Below are 24,701 nucleotides of genomic sequence, written 5' to 3'. Positions count from 1 at the left end.
TATTAGAATATAGCTGATTTATGTTGCGTTAGTTACAGGTGTACAGCCAAGTGATTTAGTTATGTACTTATATATATTCTTTTTCAGATTCTTTTCCCATATAGGTTACTACAGAGAATTAAGTGGAGTTCCCTGTGCTATACAGTAGGTTCCTACTGATTATCTATTTCAAATATAGCAATGACACTGATTTTTAAATCAAGGATACAGAAAGTTTATAAAATTGTTCAAATATCAAAGATGACTTCAAACATTCAACCTGTCTCGAGGAGGAAACAACCTGTAATATTAACATAAAAGCTCTCTAACTATAGAACACATTGTTTTCTATGTTTGTAGAGTTTTAGAGTTGGGCCTTTTTTGTGGCCAGCATTAATCACCAAAAATATGATACAGCAAAAGCTCAAGTAGATGAGTAATACAATTCTTCACATATTTTTCCAAGGAAGCCTACCAGCTTTGTCTGGCGAAGCATCAGACATCAGCTACAAGGGGAGGTAATGCATGATAGTTCTAGATTTCACAGGGGGTCAGCACTGGGTCCCAATCAGTTCAGTTCAGTCGCTCAGTCGTGTCTGACTCTTTGCAACCCCATAAACCACAGCATGCCAGGCCCCGTCCATCACCAACTCCCAGAGTTCACTCAAACTCATGTCCATCGAGTCAGTGATGCCATCCAGCCATATCATCTGTTGTCCCCTTCTCCTCCTGCCCGCAATCCCTCCCATCATCAGGGTCTTTTCCAATGAGTCAACTCTTCGCACGAGGTGAACAAAGTATTGGAGTTTCAGCTTCAGCATCAGTCCTTCCAGTGAACACTCAGGACTGATCTCCTTTAGAATGGACTGGCTGGATCTCCTTGAAGTCCAAGGGACTCTCAAGAGTCTTCTCCAACACCACAGTTCAAAAGCAACAATTCTGTGCTCAGCTTTCTTATTAGTCCAACTCTCACATCCATACATGACCACTGGAAAAACCATAGCCTTGACTAGATGGACCTTTGTTGGCAAAGTAATGTCTCTGCTTTTTAATATGCTATCTAAGTTGGTCATAACTTTCCTTCCAAGGAGTAAGCGTCTTTTAATTTCATGGCTGCAATCAGCATCCACAGTGATTTTGGAGCCCCCAAAATAAAGTCTGCCACTGTTTCCACTGTTTCCCCATCTATTTGTCATGAAGTGATGGGACTGGATGCCGTGATCTTAGTTTTCTGAAAGTTTAGTTTTAAGCCAACATTTTCACTCTCCTCTTTCACTTTCATTAAGAGACGTTTTAGTTCCTCTTCACTTTCTGCTATAAGGGTGGTGTCATCTGCATATCTGAGGTTATTGAAATTTCTCCCAGCAATCTTGATTCCAGCTTGTGTTTCTTCCAGCCCAGCGTTTCTCATGATGTACTCTTCATATAAGTTAAATAAGCAGGGTGACAATATACAGCCTTGACGTCTCCTTTTCCTATTTGTAACCAGTCTGTTGTTTCATGTCCAGTTCTAATGGCCTGACCTGAATATAGGTTTCTCAAGAGGCAGGTCAGGTGGTGTGGTATTCCCATCTCTTTCAGAATGTTCCACAGTTTATTGTGATCCACACAGTCAAAGGCTTTGGTGTAGTCAATAAAGCAGAAATAGATGTTTTTCTGGAACTCTCTTGCTTTATCCATGATCCAGCGGATGTTGGCACTTTGATCTCTGGTGCCTCTGCCTTTTCTAAAACCAGCTTCAGTTCACGTATTGCTGAAACCTGGCTTGGAGAATTTCGAGCATTACTTTACTAGCGTGTGAGATGAGTGCAATTGTGCAGTAGTTTGAGCATTCTTTGGCATTCGTTTTCTTTGAGATTGGAATGAAGACTGACCTTTTCCAGTCCTGTGGCCACTGCTGAGTTTTCCAAATTTGCTGGCATATTGAGTGCAGCACTCTCACAGCATCATCTTTCAGGATTTGAAATAGCTCAACTGGAATTCCATCACCTCCAATAGCTTTGTTCGTAGTGATGGTTTCTAAGGCCCACTTGACTTCACATTCCAGGATGTATGGCTCTAGGTGAGTGATCACACCATCGCGATTATCTGGGCCATGAAGATCTTTTTTGTACAGTTCTTCTGTGTATTCTTGCCACCTCTTCTTAATATCTTCCGCTTCTGTTAGGTCCATACCATTTTTGTCCTTTATTGAGCCCATCTTTGCATGAAATGTTCCCTTAGTATCTCTAATTTTCTTGCAGAGATTTCTAGTCTTTCCCATTCTTTGCTTCCCTGTATTTCTTTGCATTGATCTTTGAGGAAGGCTTTCTTATCTGTCCTTGATATTCTTTGGAACTCTGCATTCAGATGCTTATATCTTTCCTTTTCTACTTTGCTTTTCGCAGCTATTTGTAAGGCCTCCTCAGACAGCCATTTTGCCTTTTTGCATTTCTTTTCCATGGGGATGGTCTTGATCCCTGTCTCCTGTTCAGTTCAGTTCAGTCGCTCAGTCATGTCCGACTCTCTGCGATCCCATGAATCACAGCACGCCAGGCCTCCCTGTCCATCACCAACTCCCGGAGTTCACTCAAATTCATGTCCATCGAGTCGGTGATGCCATCCAGCCATCTCATTTTCGGTCGTCCCCTTCTCCTCCCGCCCCCAACCTTTCCTAGCATCAGAGTCTTTTCCAGTAAGTCAACTCGTCGCATGAGGTGGCCAAAGTATTGCAGTTTCAGCTTTAGCATCAGTCCTTCCAATGAACACCCAGGATTGATCTCCTTTAGAATGGACTGGTTGGATCTCCTTGCAGTATAAGGGACTCTCAAGAGTCTTCAACACCACAGTTCAAAAGCATCAATTTTTGGCAATCAGCTTTCTTCACAGTCCAACTCTCACATCCATACAGGACCATGGGAAAAACCATAGCCTTGACTAGACGGACCCTGGTTGGCAAAGTAATGCCTCTGCTTTTTAATATACTATCAAGGTTGGTCACAACTTTCCTTCCAAGGAGTAAGCGTCTTTTAATTTCATGGCTGCAGTCAGCATCTGCAGTGATTTTGGAGCCCCAAAAAATAAAGTCTGACACTGTTTCCACTGTTTTTCCATCTATTTCCTATGAAGTGATGGGACCAGATGCCACGATCTTCGTTTTCTGAATGTTGAGCTTCAAGCCAACCTTTTCACTCTCCTCTTTCACTTTCATCAAGAGGGTTTTGAGTTCCTCTTCACTTTCTGCCATAAGGGTAGTGTTATCTGCATATCTGAGGTTATTGATATTTCTCCCGGCAATCTTGATTCCAGCTTGTGCTTCTTCCAGCCCAGCGTCTCCTGTACAATGTCACAAACCTCCGTCCATAGTTCATCAGGCACTCTATCAGATCTAGGCCCTTAAATCTATTTCTCACTTCCACTGTATAATCATAAGGGATTTGATTTAGGTCATACCTGAATGGTCTAGTGGTTTTCCCTACTTTCTTCAATTTCAGACTGAATTTGGCAATAAGGAGTTCATGATCTGAGCCACAGTCAGCTCCCAGTCTTGTTTTTGTTGACTGCATAGAGCTTCTCCATCTTTGAATGAACAGTATGAAAAGGCAAAATGATAGGACACTGAAAGATGAATTCCCCAGGTCGGTAGGTGCCCAATATGCTACTGGAGATCAGTGGAGAAATAACTCCAGAAAGAATGATGGGATGGAGCCAAAGCACAAACAACACCCAGTTGTGGATGTGACTGGTGAGAGAACCAAGGTCTGATGCTGTAAAGATCAATATTGCATAGGAACCTGGAATGTTAGTCCATGAATCAAGGCCAGTTGGAAGTGGTCAAACAGGAGATGGCAAGAGTGAACATCGACATTCTAAGAATTAGCGAACTAAAATGGACTGGAATGGGTGAATTTAACTCAGATGACCATTATATCTACTCCTGTGGGCAGGAATCCCTTAGAAGAAATGGAGTAGCCATCACGGTCAACAAAAGAGCCCAAAATGCAGTACTTGGATGCAATCTCAAAAATGACAGAATGATCTCTGTTCGTTTCCAAGGCAAACCATTCAATATAACAGTAATCCAAGCCTATGCCCCAACCAGTAACGCTAAAGAAGCTGAAGTTGAACGGTTCTGTGAAGACCTACAAGATCTTTTAGAACTAACACCCAAAACAGTGTCCTTTACATTATAGGGGACTGGAATGCAAAAGGAAGTCAAGAAACACCTGGAGTAACAGGCAAATTTGGCCTTGGAGTAGGGAATGCAGCAGGGCAAAGGCTAATAGAGTTTTGCCAATAGAATGCACTGGGTTCCACTAAGCAGACTCAAACAGTTCCTTATTAGGGATGGGAGAGGATGTGGAGATAAGGGAGAAGCAGGCAAGAAACAGTAGAAAAGCCTTGTGGCAAGGTCCTGGCAATCCCCTCAAGGGATAAACATAACAATACTTTTGAGCTGTTTTGCAGATACTGAAACACAAGGTGGGAGAAATTACCTGCAAGCTGTCTACAAGCATTCAGGCCCCAGACAGGCTGGAACCAGGAGACTGCTGATGCGGACTCTCAATTACTGCACCATCAACCAGGCAGAAGAGTGCCTACAAGCTGGTCATGCCCTCTTTGAACCATTTCTATAAAACTACTAGTTTTGAGGGCATTAGCCTGATGTGGCCCTTTTGCCTGGCAAAGCAATGCTTTTTTCCTACTCTTTTCTATTTAACACCTGAAGTTCTAATTCAGAGGCTGGATTTAGCTTCAGATATTTGACAGATCCCTGGCTTGGGGCTGACCCTTAGCCAGCTCGTCTTGAACAACTGTCTATTTGGGGCCTAAGGCAACAGAGACTGTCACTCACAACTTAGGGGTTGTGTAGGTCAGGGCCCCTGGACACTGACAGGCAAGCAGAAGCTGGAGCCCTGGCTCTGAGGGTGGAGCTTGTGCCACTGCAGAGCTTCCTCGTTGGCTTAATGCTCTGCGGCTACTCTCCCAATTCTTAATGATTTGTGAACACGGAGCACTTGGGTCCCACAGACTACATAGCTGGTCCTGCCTGGTGTTTTTAGGTGTGGGAAATGAACCCATTCCAAGCATCCAGGTCTGTGTGATGGCCACAGGGCAAGTCTAAAGTCAATGGCAAGTGAATTGATGTAAGAATTCTCTGTGGACTTCCAAGGCCTCGGAGGCAGGGGCTGGAGAGAAGGGCTTTCAGCCAGGTGGACGGATAGGAGTTACAGAATCAAGGATGGTGGAATAAGAAAGTTCATCCTGCTTCACCCCATCTGAGATGCTATCAACACGCCCTCATTTTATTTACCAGCAAGCAAGCAAAATGGCTGCTGATTAACAGAAAGTTGCCACGGATCTTAAGATTCTAACTTGACAGAGTCATTTAAAAAGTGTGTAGTTTTGAATCATAAAATATCATAGTATTTTGATAGCAACTGTCTGGTTTCCTCCAAAAGCCTGGAAATACTTGAGAAAATAGTTTGCTCTATTTTGTTTTATTAGAAAGTGTAGAAGTACTTCCTGCTTTTCCAACTTAAGAAATGAGTCTATAATAAACTACTGCTCAGTTCAGTTCAGTTCAGTCACTCAGTCGTGTCCGACTCTTTGCGACCCCATGAATCAAAGCACGCCAGGCCTCCCTGTCCATCACCAACTCCCGGAGTTCACTCAAACTCATGTTCATCGAGTTGGTGATGCCATCCAGCCATTTTATTCTCTGTCATCCCTGTCTCCTCCCACCCCCAAGGAGATCCAACCAGTCCATTCTAAAGTAGATCAATCCTGGGTGTTCATTGGAAGGACTGATGCTAAAGCTGAAACTCCAATACTTTGGCCACCTCATGCGATGAGTTGACTCACTGGAAAAAACTACTGTTCACTCCCCAGTAAAAATCACACTTAAAGGATGCAGTGGTGTGGACTCCTAAACAAACTGCCCACAGACCTGACAGGGAGTCCCAAGTAAGTTTCTGATGTTTGGTTACTGTTTTGAGATTCAGGGGTTTCTACAAGTATTGTTTGCCACCATAGGCCTAAAAGACACAAAACATCTCTTTACAGAAACCCTCAGACATAGCCCATGAGGATTTTTCAAAAGTCCCTGCAGGTGGGCAGGAGCAAGACAAAGGCAATGGGGTGAAAGCCCCAGGGTGCCTCCAATGCCCCTGCACGCGTCCTTCACGGCCGGCCCATCTCTGCTGCCAGCTAGACTCCTCAGGAGCACAGCACAGTCAGGAAAGATGGCTTCTCTCTGCCCTGTGGGCAAGAGCTCTGCCTCCAGGCTGGATGTGGAGGAAAGTGGAGGGGCAGGGGGACAGGAGACAGGAGTATTGTTCATGCCTCCTGTAGTCCTGATGCCCCAGGGAACGGTTAGATTTTTCAGTTCCTCTGGTTGGACTTAAGCTTTTGGTCACATTATCTCAAAAACACAAGCACAGAATCCAGGCTGACACTGTTGTTCAGTTGCTCAGTTGTGTCCAACTCTTTGTGAGCCCAAGGACTGCAGCATTCCAGGCCTCCCTGTCTGTCACCAATTCCCGGAGCTTGCTCAAACTCATATCCATTGAGTCGGTGATGCCATCCAACCATCTCATTCTCTGTCCTCCCCTTCTCCTCCTGCCTTCAGTCTTTCTTAGGATCAGGGTCTTTTCTAATGAGTCAGTTCTTCACATTAGATGGCCAAAGTATTGGAGCTTCAGCTTCAACATCAGCCCTCCTAATGAATATTCAGGATTGGTTTCCTTTAGGATTGACTTTGGATCTCCTTGCAGCTCAAGGGGCTCTAAGAGTCTTCTCCAACACCACAGTTCAGAAGCATCAATTCTTTAGCATTCAGCCTTCTTTATGGTCCAACTCTCATGTCCACACATGACTACTGGAAAAACCAGGCTAACATAGCACCATCCTTGTTCATGAAAGGATTTTGCAATAAGCAGTGCAGAACGTGAGACACTGAGCATGTGAACTGTGGTGAGACAGATCCCCACCTACTTCACCTGGCCTTTAACAATGCTTTGCTGAAATTCTTCAGGAAGTCCAGGGGGTTAGAATAGGAGACACCTGTTCTCTTGCCTGGGGCCTTACAACAAACACTGCAAGTTCCTTGAGCATAGCCCACAACTGACGGACTTCGCTGAGTGTGGACAGGTGGACAAGTTTGGTTCAGTAACACTGGGGCTCCTCTACCATAGAAACGATGCCCACCCCGTGTCTGGGCAGGAGGAGCTGCTGAACTCCTGAGGAGGAATGAAAAGCCTGTCCTGAGCCATGTGAAGGCTCTGGGAGGGTCACAGCCAGTGTGGACAGGAGGACCGCTCCGCCCACCCCACCTTACCCCCCAGGCTCCTCACAGGACCGCTGTGACAGTCTGTGATCTCTGCCTGTGATCAGCCATATGGGCTTAAGCTTTTCTTTAACCTCACTTTTCCAAAGAAATCTGCAGTTCATAAAGGACATCAAATACATACACTCAGTTCAATCTCACTGAGCTGCCACAGCAAACCTAGGGGGATGGGTATTACTGGCTTCATTTTATCAGCAGGAAATTGAGATTCAGGGCCTCACCTGCCTGCCCAGGGCAACATCAGCCTGTGGAAGACCTGTGGGCTAGTGCCAAGGGCTCTTACCCCTGCACCATGGCTGCCCCTGGGGCCTCAGCCCCAACTGGGATCCACCCATCAATTTATGTACACAGTCTCCTGGTTCTCAATGTTTGGCACTAAATAACAAGGCAGCTTAAAAATTACTCTAAACGTGTATTATACTGTTTTCTTTAGAACCATAATTTTAATTTCTTTTTTCACCCCTGTTTTATTACAGGGATAATAGGTTAGATAGTATGTTGGTACAAAAGCAATTACGGTTTTGGACCATGAATTTTAAATCATTATAATGAGGCTCAAACACATCTTTATTAATCAAAGTAGGAACCATTATAATCAACACATTTTTGCCAATGAGAAATAAGTTTGTTTATTCTTATAGCATAAAAATCATGGTTCAGGATTTGATAAACTCTTGGAAAGCATTTTCTGCCTCCTGCTGGTTGTGGAAGGATTTTTCCTGCCAAAAGTTGTCCAGATGCTTGAAGAAGTAGTAGTTGGTTCGCAAGAGGTCAAATGAATATGGTGGATGAGGGAAAACTTCGTAGCCCAATTTGTTCAACTTTTGAAGTGCTGGTTGTGAGACATGCAGTCAGGCATTGTCATGGAGAACTGAGGCCTTTCTGTTGACCAGAGCTGGCTGCAAACTTTGCAGTTTTCAGTGCATCTCATTGATTTGCTGAGCGTACTTCTCAGATGTAATGGTTTTGCTGGGATTCAGAAAGCTGTAGTGGATCAGATGGGGAGCAGACCACCAAACAGTGACCATGGTCTTTCTTTGGTGCAGGTTTGGCTTTGGGAAGTGCTTCAGAGCTTCTTTTAGGTCCAACCACTGAGCTGGTTGTCACCAGTTGTCATATAAAATCCACTTCTCATTGCATGTCACAATCCGATTGAGAAATAGTTCACTGTTGTTGTGTACAATAAGAGAAGACAACACTTCAAAACAACGATATTTTTGACTTTAAGTTAGCTCCTGACGTACCCACTTCTCGAGCTTTATTACCTTTCCAATTTGTTTCAAATGCCAGATGGCCACAGAATAGTCGACAACGAGTTCTTCTGCCAACTTCTTGGGCAGTTACAAGAGGATCAGCTTTGATTATTGATCTGAATTGGTCGCTGGCAACTTCTGATGGCCAGCCACTATGCTCCTCATCTCTCTTGTCTCCTTTGCAAAACTTCTGAACCACCACCACACTCTACGTTAGCAGTTCCTGGGCCAAATGCATTGTTGATGTTGCAAATTGTCTCCACTGCTTTCCGACACATTTTGAACTTGAATAAAAAAATCACTCAAATTTACTTTTTGTCTAACATCATTTCTATAGTCTAAAATAAATATAAAGTAAACATCAAGTAATAAGTCATTAGGTAAAAAACATAAAGTGAGAAATGTGCATTCATGATGTATAATATAACCAGATTTATTTAAGAATGTATGCAGTATCAAAAGGTAAAGTTCAACAATGCAAAACTTAATTACTTTTACACCAACCTAATTGAACCCAGACCACCTGACCTGCCTCTTGAGAAACCTGTATGCAGGTCAGGAAGCAACAGTTAGAACTGGACATGGAACAACAGACTGGTTCCAAATAGGAAAAGGAGTATGTCAAGGCTGTATACTGTCACCCTGCTTATTTAACTTATATGCAGAGTACATCATGAGGAACGCTGGGCTGGAAGAAGCACAAGCTGGAATCAAGATTGCCGGTAGAAATATCAATACCTCAGATATGCAGATGACACCACCCTTATGGCACAAAGTGAAGAGGAACTCAAAGGCCTTTTGATGAAAGTGAAAGAGGAGAGTGAAAAGGTTGGCTTGAAGCTCAACATTCAGAAAACGAAGATCATGGCATCTGGTCCCATCACTTCATGGGAAATAGATGGGGAAACAGTGGAAACAGTGTCAGACTTTATTTTTTTGGGCTCCAAAATCACTGCAGATGCTGACTGCAGCCATGAAATTAAAAGACGCTTGCTCCTTGGAAGGAAAGTTATGACCAGCCTAGATAGCATATTAAAAAGCAGAGACATTACTTTGCCAACAAAGGTCCGTCTAGTCAAGGCTATGGTTTTTCCCGTGGTCATGTATGGATGTGAGAGTTGGACTGTGAAGAAAGCTGATCGCTGAAGAATTGATGCTTTTGAACTGTGGTGCTGGAGAAGACTCTTGAGAGTCCCTTGGACTGCAAGGAAATCCAACCAGTCCATTCTAAAAGAGATCAATCCTGGGTGTTCACTGGAAGGACTTGTGCTAAAGCTGAAACTCCAATACTTTGGCCACCTCATGCGAAGAGTTGACTCACTGGAGAAGAGTCTGATGCTAGGAGGGATTGGAGGTAGGAGGCGACGGGGACTGCAGAGAATGAGACGACTGGATGGCATCACCGACTCAATGGACATGAGTTTGAGGGAACTCCGGGAGTTGGTGATGGACAGGGAGGCCTGACGTGCTGTGGTTCATGGGGTCGCAAAGAGTCGGACACAATTAAGTGACTGAACTGAATTGAACTGAACTGAATTGAAATATAACACTTCATTAGTTTAAGGTATACAATTTTCATTTCCTTCAGAACACACAGCAGAGGCAAATGCCCTGTATGCTGAGGTGGGTGACCTGGGGAACAGGATTGTCACCTGTGGGTGCAGGTGCACTGGTGGGCAGGAAGAGGTGGGAGTAGGCATTCTGAATCCACTGGCTGTTTTTAGTGATGGACATTACATATCCAACCAGGGAGGCCAAGAGAATCCTGACAGTAGTGTGACGGGAAGAAATGGTACTCTACTCGATTAGTCTAGAAGGCTTTGGGCATGGTTTGAGATTATTTACCTGCAGTACCACTTGGGGACATCTGCATGGAGGAAAAAAAAAATGGCCACACAGTTTTTTTCTTGTATAGAACTAGTACAGAATGTCTATACAAGAACTATAAGAAAGTTCTTCCACAGAACTTTCTTTAACTTCTTTCATTTAACTTTCCAGCATTTCAGTGAAATTTACATTTCCTATTTCACTACTTGGTTCACAGATTTTAGGGAGCACTATTTAAGTACTTCAAACAACATTCATAGCATTACTTTTTGGTGACTATTATTTACAAGACAAGAAAAAAATTAAGACAGTATACAACGGTCTGCCTAGCTGAAATAAATTCCACTTAACACTGAGGACTTCATTATATACTAAATCAAATTCATTCCTCTATCTGTCCTATGTAAGATACACATATTTACTATCTTTGTCCTTCTTGCTGATGTCCAAATGAGCAGGGATCATTATCTGTCCTAGTTATAAAGGCCTCCACTATTGAACTCAAAGTGAGAGCATTAAACTCTGGAGCGTGTATAATAAACTGCTTACCTAGTGGTTATTTTTTTTTTTAATCTGCTTAGTGAAACTGTGGTTGATGAAGAATATATATTGCAGATGTAATTTACCTGGAGATTTCATTTGTTTCTATCCCATCCCGCAGACCTTGCTTAAATTCACCAACCCCTAATTTAAAATGACACAGTTTCATTACAGCTGTAGTATGGAGTGTGGAACACGGTGACAACAGTTTAAATCACATTACTTACCCGCACGATCCATTATACTCAAATTTCCCCTGATTCAATTGCATGGCTAAATCTGTCAAGAGACAAAAATAATTTAGCACTTCATCTTCCTGAACAGAGAAGATTCTGATGGGGTGATTTTAAATAATGGAAATCAGATACTGATCCCAGGCTGATAGGTCTTTTTTAACACCACAAGGTACTTCTGGATCTGTTTACAGAGAGAGGCATACAACTCTTTTTTCCATGTTTAAATGACCTTGAGTTTAAAATAAACAAAAACATGTGCATTCATAGAGATCATGTTGGCATTGCTTCCAAACCTGGATTCAATATATGAGTCATAGGACTGTTGAATTACTGTCGAGGGTACAGATGTCTAAGCTGATAAATATATATAGTTAGAGAAGACACGCCTTATGACCCAGAGGGAGGGTATGCTGGAGAAATCCAATAGGGCTGTATGAATATAAAACTCAATTAAAATAAATAAAAAACAAACTAGGTAAGTATCATATAAAAAAATGTGCGACTTAAAAAGAATTATTCTAGTGGGGTCTACACTGGCAGAGATCTTCTTTTCATCAGCTAAAAAAAAGGAGGGGTGGGCCTCCTGATGAATTTTCTTTTCTTCTCAAAGTACTATGATTAAACCTTACATTATAGAATAACACGTAAGCTGGCCTAGAGAATAAACTGCCTTTGGATCATTTAATCTACATAATGGTCTCACTGCCAACAAAGAATACAACTTGACATCTTTTTAAATAAGTAAAATCAGCAGTGCCTTTTAATCTTTTTTGTTTCTATTAGAAACACTCCAGGATTGTGACGATTCCTGTTCACAGTTTAGCACAGTGAGCAGCAAGAGGGGTACTGAGCAGAAATCTGACTTCAGTTCCTGGTCACGAGGGTAGGAAACACAGTCAGGCCACATCCATGCCAAAGGGAGGCAAGTCATAGGGCCTTTCAGTCAGTCCAGATCACAGGGAGCAAGGTATATTCAGGTTTACAAAATATGGTGGATTGGTTTGAAAAAAACAATGCCCTAAACTGGGAAACATGGGAGATACCCTCAGAGAGGAAAAGAACAGAACAAAAGGGATGCTTTTCCCCAACCATTTTAAAGGACCATGCTTTGAGTGCCCTGAAACCGGCGCACTGGGGTGACCCTAAAGGAGGGGATGAGGAGGGAGGTGGGAGGGGGGTTCAGGATGGGGACACATGTACACCCATGGCTGATTCATGTCAATGCATGGCAAAAACCACCACCATATTATAAAGCTATTAGCCTCCAATTAAAATAATTTAATTTTTTTTAAAAAGGACCATGCTGTGGTGAAGAGGTTTTGTGGCATATTTCTCACCTGTTTCACGTGAGTAACTAGAGACTACATTTTTTCTGTCTCTCATCTTCATATTGTGATCCTAGGCTCTTAAACAAACTTTGAAAACTTTAAAGATTTTATTCATGCTTTCACAAAAACTGACTGCTCTCCTTGCAGGAAAAAATATATTATTATATATTGGAACCTGGCCAGAATACACTTTGGAGGAATAAGTTATACATTAGTACCTCTAAGTGTATACGGTCCCTTAAACACCATTTTAGCAGAATCTACTCCATAATATTCTACATCTCTATGGTGAGAGTCTGCTATGGTGCTGATCTCCTGCTGAACGCCAACAGCGGGAAGGCGACTTTCCCAAGGAGAAATGCGTCATAGTCACTGTACAAAGATCCTCAAATTCTTCTCATTTCATTCCATCTCTGGACAAGAAGATAAGTTTGATCCAAAAAGAAGAAAAACTAGACATATTTTGGAAACAGGGACAATGTTTGGATTAGTCACAGCGTTTTCAAAAGGCAATTCAATTGAAATCAAACTCTATCATTTTCTGCCATTGATGTATTGCTTTAGTTTGAGTTTTCAGTTTCTTGCCATTCTATATATCCGATGACATGCTGTTTTGCCATATGTCTGCTTCCTTTAAAAAATGCCCACAGTCAACTGACAGCAATGCTTGGCACCGTCCTATCAGAATATTCTCATGGAATTCAAGGTCACTGGACATCAGTTCCTACCTGGGGTTTGATAGTTCAGCGAAACCATCTGGCAGCCAGCGTTCCAGAAAATCTGAGGCATGTAATTACTGGAGTCCACTCGGCCTCCCTTGGGGTAAATGCGACTCATTTGCCGTTTGTTATAACTGTGTAATGTATTAAGGAAAATGGAAAAGAGTATCCTGGCAGTGATAAATAAATAACAAAGAGCTAAAGCAATGAAGATTGAGATCAACACTGACAAACACATGTGACAATAAAGAAGGGATTTCACATATATAAAGGACGCTAAATAGAACAACCATAGTTCACGGTGTAGATTATAAAAACAATTCGCATTTGGGCAGGTTTTCCCTGCTGCTGTGCTCTTTCACATAATTATTTTACTAGCTCTACAACCACAATAATATATTAGCCATCTTTCTGTTTTAGAGAGTCCTGCCAAACTCAAAGTTCACCAACCATTTATTCCACTTAATACATAAGGATACTTCACAAATTCAATGGCGTGTGTCTTCAAGTAGCCTAGACCGACTGACTCATTAAAAGAAGACATGTTATAATGAATATTGCGTTCTGTAAAGAAAAGCAAAGATGCACTTAGAAACTCTGCCATCAGACTCACAGAAAGACAAGCGATAAATATAATGACACCTTGAATCAAGAGACTTTGGAGGCAGTTGCTCCATCATGATTTCAGTAGCTCGTATTTTCCTTAATGTTCTGACGATAGAGATGGCTGACTTAAGAAAAGTGTGATGAATTCAATTTGGAGTCAATTATGTGTATAGCAACTGATATTCACAGCCACCCCTGGAATATGTATTTTTAGTGAGGACTATGTCGTCTCCAGTCCAGAATAATTATGAGAAGTTTTAAAATATCACTTGCTATGTTTATAAGAGGCCAGGTTTTGACTCAAATGGGTCTTATAAAGCGGTATCTAATGCAAGAGGCTATGCGCTTGGAGTGCCACCAAAACCAGTCTCTCAGAGCCACCTTGTGGATGATGCTGGAAATGACAATACAAGGCCCCCACGAGCCAAGGACGTGTGTGGTCTGTGCAACAAAAATAAGGTGAGATGGAATAGTCCACATGCCCGGGAAAGGAAATGGCAGCAAGTCAGATCACAGCACAATGAAAGAAAAGCAGACAAAAAAGGCAATAGCATTTAACCTTTGGTGTTACCTTCAGCCACATGGAAACCTTGAAACTTTACAGGCTGTGCGTAGTTGATCATTGTGGACAAATACGGATGGATATTAGTGGTAGCACCCACATATTTATAGGATGCCATCCACGCCTGCTCATCTTCTACGGTAACCAGGCCCTATGAGCACAACAAAGGGAATGCACACATCAGTGACTTCAGAGGACTCTCAGATTTATGCCACAAATGGCCTTGCGTGAGTATGTGCTCAGCTGCTCAGTCATGCCTGACTGCGATCCCATGGACTGTAGCTTGCCAGGCTCCTCTGCCTATGGTATTCTCCAAGCAAGAATACTGGAGTGGGTCACCATATCCTGCTCCAGGGGATTTTTGGGTTACCATACCATGCTTCAGGGGATTTTCCTGACCCAGGGATCAAATCCAAGTCTCCTGGGTTTCCTGCACGGGCAGGTGGATTCTTTACCACTGAGCCACCCGGGAAGCCCCTACAAACTTCCTTACTAGAGACAATCTGCACATAGATCCAAAGATGAAAGGTTTTTCTCTTCCTCAATTATGTTAAATAAAACATAATTTTTAAAAAGAGCTTTTATTTAAAGATTATTTTGATGTGTGCCATTTTTAAAGTCTGTAATGAATTTGTTACAATATTGCCTCTGTTTTATGTTTTGGTGTTTTGGGCAGGAGGCATGTGCCATCTTAGCTCCCTGACCAGGGATCGAACCCACACTCCGTACTTAGGAAGTGTGGAGTCTTAACCACTGGACTGCCAGGGAAGTCCCAATAAGGATAATTTTAAAAGTTAACGTCAGAAATAAGGATAATTTTAAAAGTTAACGTCAGGACTTCCCTGGCAGTCCAGTGACTCCATGCTCCTAACACAAGGATCATAGGTTCCATACCTGGTCAGGGAACTAAGAATCCACATGCCTTGGGCCATGGTAAAAAAAAAAAAAAAGTTAATGTCTATTGTGGCTCCAAATAATACAAATAGAGATAATTGTAAAATATGAAGATTACCTTACAGTTTGGGGACATTTTTTTAGATTTTCAAAGGACTTTATTCCAGAAACTATATTGAAGTTCAGAGCAATGATATGGAATATGTATAAAAGGTATTATAATTCATAATTTCACAAGTTGTAAAATAAATTAAAAAACAGAGATCCTTCTATTTTAGTGTACAGGTAAGCTTGTTAAATCAGATTCCAGGGCCCCAGCCTCAGAGTTTCTGAAAAAGGGAGTCTGCTATGAAACCTGAGAATTGGCATTTCTAACTAGCTCCCAAGTGGCTGATCTGGGAACCATACCTGCATAACACTTTTGGAAACCAAGACACATACATAAATAGTTGGTGGTATTTTTAAAAAAGCTTATTCTTAAACTAATGTGATAATCCACTACACAGGACCTATTCAATACAGTTCAGTTCAGTTGCTCAGTCGTGTCTGACTCTCCGCGACCCCATGAATCACAGCACGTCAGGCCTCCCTGTCCATCACCAACTCCCGAAGTTCACTCAAACTCATGTCCATCGAGTCGGTGATGCCATCCAGCCATCTCATTCTCTGTCGTCCACTTCTCCTCCCACCCCCAATCCTTCCCAGCATCAGAATCTTTTCCAGTGAGTCAACTCGTCGCATGAAGTGGCCAAAGTATTGGACCTATTAAAATTGCATTATTTTGCATAGAGGCAAAGAGAAACAAATTATTTTAGTTTGTTTCCTTGTAAATCAGAATAAAAGCAACACAATCAACAAGAATAACACCTTCAGAAGTGATCGATATTTAATTGAGATCAATACTCAAGGATCAATAAACGGTTGACTCATAGCAATCAATTCATTGGTTAAAAAAGTGGGCAGGCCATTTTGTTTACCTGATAACATTTTAGATCATCAAACTGATTTCACTAATAAAAGCCAATAAATAACCAAACAATGTAATTTGTTGAGATTTTTAAAAATCATGTTTTCAAATGTCCCCAGTTAAAATTTGAGACTTCGTTCCTAGACTAGGAGCACATAATCATTAATACACTGAATCTGAAAATAAAAATGACCTATAGGTCAGGAAATTCATATGACAGCAAAATGGAAAGGTCTTTGTTCCAACTATATTGGTATTCTGAAAGGCTGTTAGTCAATTTCACATTGTATCCATTCTAGGAGTTTTATTTGACATTACTTAATGTTGACTTTATCATAAGGGAAGTAAAGTAATATTTGTAGTTTGTTATATCCTCTACACAGCTCATGACATCGAAATGGTCCTTTTAATAAAAGTACACGGTGTGTTGCAGTTGTGAAACTGTTGGCAGTCAGAGGCAGAAATTTACTTTATCATTTGATTCCCACATCAGGGCTTCAGAAAGTGTTATCTTCTTGTCTATGGGGTCCTATCTTATTTGAAGGAAAACCCAATATTCTTACTGTCTAAAGTTTGGAATAATTCTGGTTAAGTCTGATCCCAGTCTTCTCCTAAGATATTTGTGAAATTCTCTTCTACTAGAATTTCTTAAGATACTGGGGTCAACAAAGATAAGTTGATCTTTGATCATTGATATTCGTTAGCTAAGTAGCTGTGACCAAGTTATTTTCATCTTTAAGGCCTCAGCCTTCTCACACGGTTGGTGGGTCTGACTGTAATCCCTGCTACACACGGACTGACACTAACAAGGTTGTCATCCAGGGAACCGGCCCAGTGCCCAGCTTATGGTACTGGCATTACTAATTATCAATAAACATTCAGTAGAAGAATTATACATGCCTTTGTCCATTGTCTAGGCATGAAATCTCAAATGCTAACTAAGAAAATACCTCAATGCCCAAACACTTATTTTTAGAAAAATCATCTTATTTGTCTGCCCTAGGTTTCGTGATTCTATCAGGATATAATCATTTCATCACGTGGTTAATTTTTTATTTTGAAAATTCTTACAGGTAGATGTACTGAGCACATAAATATTATCCCCATAAATAGTCTGATATTTCATGGGCAGTGGGTGGGAGAAGACAGAATAAACAGCACTTAGTAACACCTGCTCGATATTGAATGACCACATAGTTTCTAATAATGAAAACAAAACGCACAATGGAATTGTTTTGTTACCTTTTTGCTGTTCTCATGTTCAAGGTCATCTGAAGCCTAAATTAGAGAAAGAAAATAATTTACTTCTCTAAAGGGCGAAACTCCAAGTTTACCAGCCCTACACCTGTGGATATTCAAATGTGTTAGCGATCTGTACACCTGCTATTCGATTTATCTGTTAAGATAGGACATTACTGGTGACATAAAGCCACAGATACAGTAAGAGCTGAAAGGATATCATGGTGAAACTCTCTCCCACACCAGAAAAGCTCATCTTCATGCTTATCTCCGTTTTGGCGACAGTCTTCACCTATTTCAGTGCTTCCTCAAGGTAATTTAGTTAGTGATCTAGTGATGGGGCTTGGGAAATCATCGATGTGACCACCTCCTCTGGTATGTAAAGGATCACTCTTGAGCAAGTCAACACTCATGTCTGGGTGCGGATAAAGGCAGGATAATGAGTTTAGTAGGCATCTAATAATCTGAAAGTAGCTGCAAGTCTCTATATCAGAAAAGGTAGCATAACAGTAGTATGCTCCCGTTTTCTTAGCACCTACTGTATACACCTACCTGCATCTTCATCTGTTGTCTTTAATGATTAAGCACTACTGCTCCCATCAAAGACCATGTCAAAGGATTCAGTCATCATCCTGGATTTATTCATCCTAAAATTAACTCTCTCTGGACTCCTGGGTTCCCTTTAACCACCAGCTCCCCTTCACAGCAAAACTGCTCACTTCTCCTCATTCAGATGTGTCCGCTCCAGGGGTCCCTACCCACCCTGAAACTCATCTTTTCAAGGTCACCATGACTCCCAGGCTAGTGATCCAGTGGACACTCTTGCGTCTTCTTACTCTACCACTCACTAGTATTAAAAATCAACCACTTTGCCAGGCCCCGGTGCGGGGTGGGGAATGAGATGCTCAAAGGGTACGAACTTCCGGTTATAAAATGAGTGAGTCCTGGGGATGTGGTGGACAGCATGGTGACGAGAGTTAACAACACTATATTCCACCCCAGGTGGTGCGAGTGGTGAATCTGCCTGCCAATACAGGAGACATAAGAGACACAGGTTTGACCCCTGGGTCAGGAAGATACCCTGAAGGAGGAAATGGCAATCCACTCCGTTTTCTTGCCTGGAGAATCCATCGACAGAGGAGGCTGGTGGACTACAGTCCACTGGGGTAGTGAAGAGTCGGATAGGACGAAGTGACTTAGCACGCATGCATACTTGAAAGGTGTTAAGATAGCAGACCGTTAATGTTTCCATAACACACACACACACACACACACACACACACACACACGAAGGTGATTAATATACTGGTGCTTATTCTACGTTAGGAGGGAGATGAGAGCTCCAATGGGTAGCACTGATTTTCTAATGAGGGTTTGCTGGGATGATCGGGGTCATTCTCTCGGTGTTGAACAGCATCACCTTTGCTGCTGGGGTGCTGCTGATGGCTTCCCACTCACGTGTCATAAGGAAATAAATAACATTTGAAGGACACAGGCCAAAGAGGTAGGGATCAGCACTGGGCATGAGCGGAGAGTCATTGTACTGTTCATGCCTCGAGGTCAGATATTGATTCGGGCCACCCCACTGAGAAGGGGAATTGCAGGCAACCGTATTCTCTCGTGGCTCTCACATTTCTGAAATGGCATAACTACCAGCTGCCGTCTCTTGAAAGTCATGAAAGAAAACAGCACCAAGACTCTGACCTTCTTGACACTATTGGCAATAGCTTCCTTGTGACCCAAGTCATCTGCAGAAAGTTCATTTCCATATTTGTATTCAGGGTGAGCTTCCTCCTCTTGCTCAGCTGTGGGAAAGACAAAAGGAAAACTCATGAAGCTAACTTAACACCAAGGGGTCAGGCCTCCTCTGTAATCTTGGGTAGAACAGAAGCACTTTTAGACGGGAAGGAAGCTAAATGAAAACGGGAATGTTTTAAAAAGTAACTTTTTTCAAATTAAACACTGCAGATGCTGATTGCAGCCAGGAAATTAAAAGACGCCTACTCCTTGGAAGGAAAGTTATGACCAACCTAGATAGCATATTAAAAAGCAGAGACATTACTTTGCTAACCAAAGTCTGTCTAGTCAAGGCTATGGTTTTTCCCATGGTCATGTATAGATGTGAGAGTTGGACTGTGAAGAAAGCTGAGTGTCGAAGAATTGATGCTTTTGAACTGTGGTGCTGGAGAAAACTCTTGAGAGTCCCTTGGACTGCAAGGAGATCCAACCAGTCCATTCTAAAGGAGATCAATCCTGGGTGTTCATTGGAAGGACTGATGCTAAAGCTGAAACTCCAATACTCTGGCCACCTCATGCAACGAGTTGACTCACTGGAAAAGAGTCTGATGCTAGGAGGGATTGGGGGTGGGAGGAGACAGGGACGACAGAGAATGAGATGGCTGGATGGCATCACCGACTCGATGGACATGAGTTTGAGTGAACTCCGGGAGCTGGTGATGGACAGGGAGGCCTGGCGTGCTGTGATTCATGGGGTCGCAAAGAGTCGGACACAACTGAGCGACTGAACTGAACTGAAACTCTTATCTAATCAAGGTCAAGGAGGATGTACTGTTATTTCTCCTGCACTGAGCATGATTTTTTTTTTTATTGAATATAGTTGATTTAAAATATTGTGTTCATTTCAGGTATACAGCAAAGTGATTCAGTCATATATATATACTAATTATTTTCCATTACAGGTCATTATAGATATAAAACACTGTTCTTCTGTTACACAGTAAATCATTGTTAGCATGGTTTTTACATGCTTGACCCTTATAAGCTTTTCTTAAGTGAATGATTACTTCTATCCTAGTTATACACTAACCCTAAAAATTAAAAGCCTCAAACACCTCAGGAACATCTGTGACTCATAAAAGGTATTTTGATCTTCTATGACACCTAGAGAAAACAAGATACAAGAGAAGGAAAATACATTTGATAATTCTGAAAAAGAGTCAAAAAAGTCTACTTGAATTTTATTGGCATAATGACATGTGGCTGGGAATGGTGTGACACAGAAAAGAAAGGACTTGGAAGGACTTACTGCTTCTGTAAACCATTTGCCAAATCTGGCTTAAAGGTTTAAAAGACTCTGAAGTCATTCCCAGGGCTCATGGTGGGGAGGGAGCAGGAAGTGGGTGCTATATCATGCTGGTACCCCAGAAGCCTAGCTTGAGCTAAGTAGAGATGCAGAGAGAGATGCCATCATTCAATCCATCAGTTCGGGAAATTATAAGAACTCTGGTACCCACCCAAGGCTGTTGGTGGAAAAAGGATTGCCTGTTGGAAAATTAGCCACATACTGGTTGGTATCAGATCTGTATTCCCATGATGCCCATCCTGCAGGGGCTCCCAGGAATTTGCCTAAAAACTAGCCAGGAACCGGAGACAGCCACAGGCCATAAGATAAGGCCAACACAAATCCACACTGTCACTACACTGAGCATGAGGGACCTTTACTACAAAAACAAAGCCAAAAAAACACTGAAAATATTTCTGAGGGAGGTGAACAAAGCCATAAGAATTAGATGTATTTTTTTTTAATAGTATGTTTAAAAGGTGGAAAGGAGAATGCAAGATCAGGAGTAGATGAAAAACTTGCACTGATTCTAAGGTGCATCTCCCCACATGTTGTAATATATCTAACATGGCAAAGTATCCTTTAATTGATGGCATTTTATAATTCACTAGAAGCAGTTTTCTTTCTTTTAGAACAGTAGTGCCTTTCAATCGGCAGTGTCTTAGGTTCAGAAATTTGGATGACTTTATGCAAGGTGCCATTCCAGGGAGGGGAGGAAGGCAAGGGAAAGCAGTCAGACACCCTCCTCTTCTGGAACTGATATTCTGATGAGGGGATATTCTGGAGGCAGATGATTTTTTCTTAAAGTAGGTCATCTAGGCTTTGGGCAGGAAAAAAGGATCTGAGAAACTGAAAGAGGTCTCATAATAATCTAGGCTAGTGTATTCACTTACATCTAAAATAAACAGATTCACAGATATGATTTGACTTGTCTGAGGTGACAGTCAGAATATGAACCTAGACTCTCAGGCTTCTTAGACTAAAGCTCTTAATGTGACACTGGATTTCCAGGACCAGCAGTCAGTGACCAAGATTTTAAAACCTCTGACCATCACTATTGAATTTCAATTTTATATCTAGTTTAACCTGCCCAGCCAGATATAAACTACTTGAATTTCAAGGGGGTACATTCCATAGAAGTGGTTGAGACTTAATAATTGCTTTAAAATGGTTGCACAACGAAAGGTTAGCATCTCTTGATGCTAACACCAACAACCACATGCAACGTTGGTGTTCCCCACTTCTCATCTGGTGACATCTTTAGGGTTTTCTATGTATAATACAAGGGATTTGTATTAATCTTGTATCCTGCAACTCTATTCAATTCATTGATTAGCTCTAGTAATTTTCTGGTGGTATCTTTAGGGTTTTCTATGTATAATCCTGCTCATCTGAATCTATGTCCAGCCTAATAACTGGACACACATATTCACTGACTAAGAGCCTTTTTTATTTTCCAAAGCCTTCAGTAGGTCTGCCCTCTTGAACTATGCTTGGTTTCCTCTTGAAGTATTTAAATTAGAGACTCCTTATTCATATGTAGTAGTATCATACTTTGATAGAGGGTAATTACAGCCAACTGGTTGACCAGAACTAAACTCAAGTATGACTGAGGGGACATTAAGACTCATATGCAACAGGAATAGAAGACATCTCTACCCTTAGAGAGAAACTCAGGTACATACGAATCAACGCATTCCTCTCAGAACAACTAAAACTTTACCACAAACTTTTCTGGAATAACATGGGAGTTACTAGAGGCAAATTTAGTCTCTAGGAATGATGAGCATCCTCATAAAAGTTGGGAAAGTAGCCTTAAGGATGATAAGTGGATCATACTGACCTCTCATTTTAGATTAATGTGTGTGTGTTCAAGAAACTTTACATCTGTGACTCATATCATTTATATTGTTTCTCATTTTTTTGAAGACAAATAGTTTAACAATGATTTTGCATATCTCTGTTCTTTATATTTCTATACATTGGAAGGACAATGTTGTGAGGTACAAAAGGACTTGACCCTGGAGTCAAGGCAATTTGAGACTGAGTCTTAGTGTCATTGCCAACCAGCTATGGCACCACATGTAACATATATTATTTATCTAAGCTTCAGTTTCTTCATCTGAAAAATGAATGGAATAACTGTTTCATTAGGCTTCATAAAGATTAGAGGAGGCATTGATGTAAAGTACTCAATCACAGTTGGTACAAAAATCATAGTTGTTGCTATCATTAATATTATTATTATTTTTCTTAATGTATTTCATTAATCTATAGCTTTACTGAATTATTATCTAGTAACACCTTACATGTTTTTGATTATCATCTATGAAAGTTAACCTAAAGTTAAGGGACAGTTTTTATATAATATTCAGACTTTCAAGGTTTGAAAGTATTGATCTTCTAAATATTTTTATTGGAGTATAACATTTACAATGTTGTGTTAGTTTGAAGTGTACAGTGAAGAGATTCAGTTATACACATACATTTATCCAATCTTTTTCAGTTTCTTTTCTCATATAGGTTATTACAGAATACTGAGTAGAATTCCCTGTGCTATACAGTAGGTGCCTGTTATCTATTTTGTATGTAGTTGTGTGTTTGACAAACAGATTCAAGGGATTAGATCTGGTAGACAGAGTACCTGAAGAACTATGGATGGAGGTTCGTGACATCATACAGGAGGCAGTGATCAAGACCATCCCTAAGAAAAAAGAAATCCAAAAAGGCAAAATGGTTGTCTAAGGAGGCCCTGATCCAACCAGTTCATTCTAAAGGAGATCAATCCTGGGTGTTCATTGGAAGGACTGATGCTAAAGCTGAAACTCCAATACTTTGGCCACCTCATGCGATGAGCTGACTCACTGGAAAAGAGTCTGATGCTAGGAGGTATTGGGGGTGGGAGGAGATGGGGACGGCAGAGAATGAGATGGCTGGATGGCATCACCGACTCGATGGACACGAGTTTGAGTGAACTCCGGGAGTTGGTGACGGACAGGGAGGTCTGGTGTGCTGTGATTCATGGGGTCGCAAAGAGTTGGACACGAGCGACTGAACTGACTGACTGACTGACAAATAGCTGAGAAAAGAAGAGAAGTGAAAGGTAAAGGAGAAAAGGAAAGATATACCCATGTGAATGCAGAGTTCCAAACAATAGCAAGGAAAGATAAGAAAGCCTTCTTCAGTGATCAATAAAAGAAATGGAGGAAAACAACAGAATGGGAAAGACTAGTTTTGTGCTGGCAAGATGGTGGGGTAGAAGGATGTGGGCACTCATCTTTTGTGAGAACCCCAAAATAACAACTTGCTGCTAAACAACCATCAACAGGAGAATGTTGGATCTGACCAAAAAAAGATACCCCACATCCAAGGGCAAAGAAGAAGCCCCAGTAAGATGGTAGGAGGGGTGAAATAGCATTTAGAAACAAACCCCATACCTGCCAGAGATGCTCAGAGGGCTCAAACAAAACATTGTGTGCACAGGACCCAGACACCCCACAGAGACCGATCAGACCTGTATTTAAGTCTCCTGCAGAGGTAAGAGTCAGCAGTGGCCTGCCACAGGGGCACAGGATGCAGCTACCTGGCCACACAGCCTGTGGCATAAGCCCTCTTGGAGGAGGTCGCCATTAACCCCACCATAGAGCAGCAGATAAGACAACCCACAAACTGCAGAATACTGTACCAAAGAAATCCTTGCACCGTTAAGTAAGTTCCAGGACCAACAGCAGATTTCCCAACCTGGGGATCTGGAAAAGGGACTGAGAACTCCCAGACAATTTGACTTTCGAGGCCAGTGGGATTTGATTACAGAACTTACACAGGACTGGGGAAACAGACGCTTGGAGGTCACAAACAAAAGCTTGTGGGCAGCGGGACCCAGGAGAAAGGAGCAGTGACCCCACAAGAGACTGACCCAGACTTGCCTGTGAGTGTCCAGAGTCTCCAGTGGAGGCAGTGGGTCGGCGGTGGCCTGCTGCAGGGTCAGGGGCACTGCGTATGGCCGAGCATGCATGGGACCATTTGAAGGAGGCCGCCATTATCTTCATTATCTCCACCATAGTTTGGTCTCAGGTCAAACAACAAGGAGGGAGCAGAGCCCACCCATCAACAGAAAGTTGGATTAAAGATTTACTGAGCAT

General features: G+C 41.9%; 1 protein-coding gene across 10 annotated transcripts in view; it reads right to left on the bottom strand.

Annotated features, from left to right (window-relative positions):
• The window catches only part of PLCB4 (phospholipase C beta 4), a 489,193-nt gene that overhangs the window by 69,143 nt on the left and 395,349 nt on the right, over window positions 1-24,701 (bottom strand). For 8 of the 10 annotated variants that reach the window (XM_088844295.1, XM_055426743.2, XM_055426768.2 and 5 more), the window contains 6 exons: window positions 19,182-19,282; window positions 17,481-17,516; window positions 14,387-14,528; window positions 13,689-13,773; window positions 13,219-13,343; window positions 11,154-11,205 (listed from right to left, as the gene is read on the bottom strand). In XM_088844295.1, coding sequence (XP_088700421.1) covers window positions 11,154-11,205; window positions 13,219-13,343; window positions 13,689-13,773; window positions 14,387-14,528; window positions 17,481-17,516; window positions 19,182-19,282 — 541 coding nt within the window. The remainder of the gene's footprint in view (window positions 1-11,153; window positions 11,206-13,218; window positions 13,344-13,688; window positions 13,774-14,386; window positions 14,529-17,480; window positions 17,517-19,181; window positions 19,283-24,701) is intronic. The other 2 variants (XM_088844296.1, XM_055426791.2) reach the window with 1 other exon arrangement.

Source organism: Moschus berezovskii, chromosome 15, assembly GCF_049115385.1.
Source record: "Moschus berezovskii isolate FMDL1 chromosome 15, NW_MosBer_1.0, whole genome shotgun sequence".
Classification (NCBI taxonomy): Eukaryota; Metazoa; Chordata; class Mammalia; order Artiodactyla; family Moschidae; genus Moschus; species Moschus berezovskii.
The sequence above is the reverse complement of the archived record's forward strand: the minus strand, read 5'-3'. Positions and strand labels throughout refer to the sequence as shown.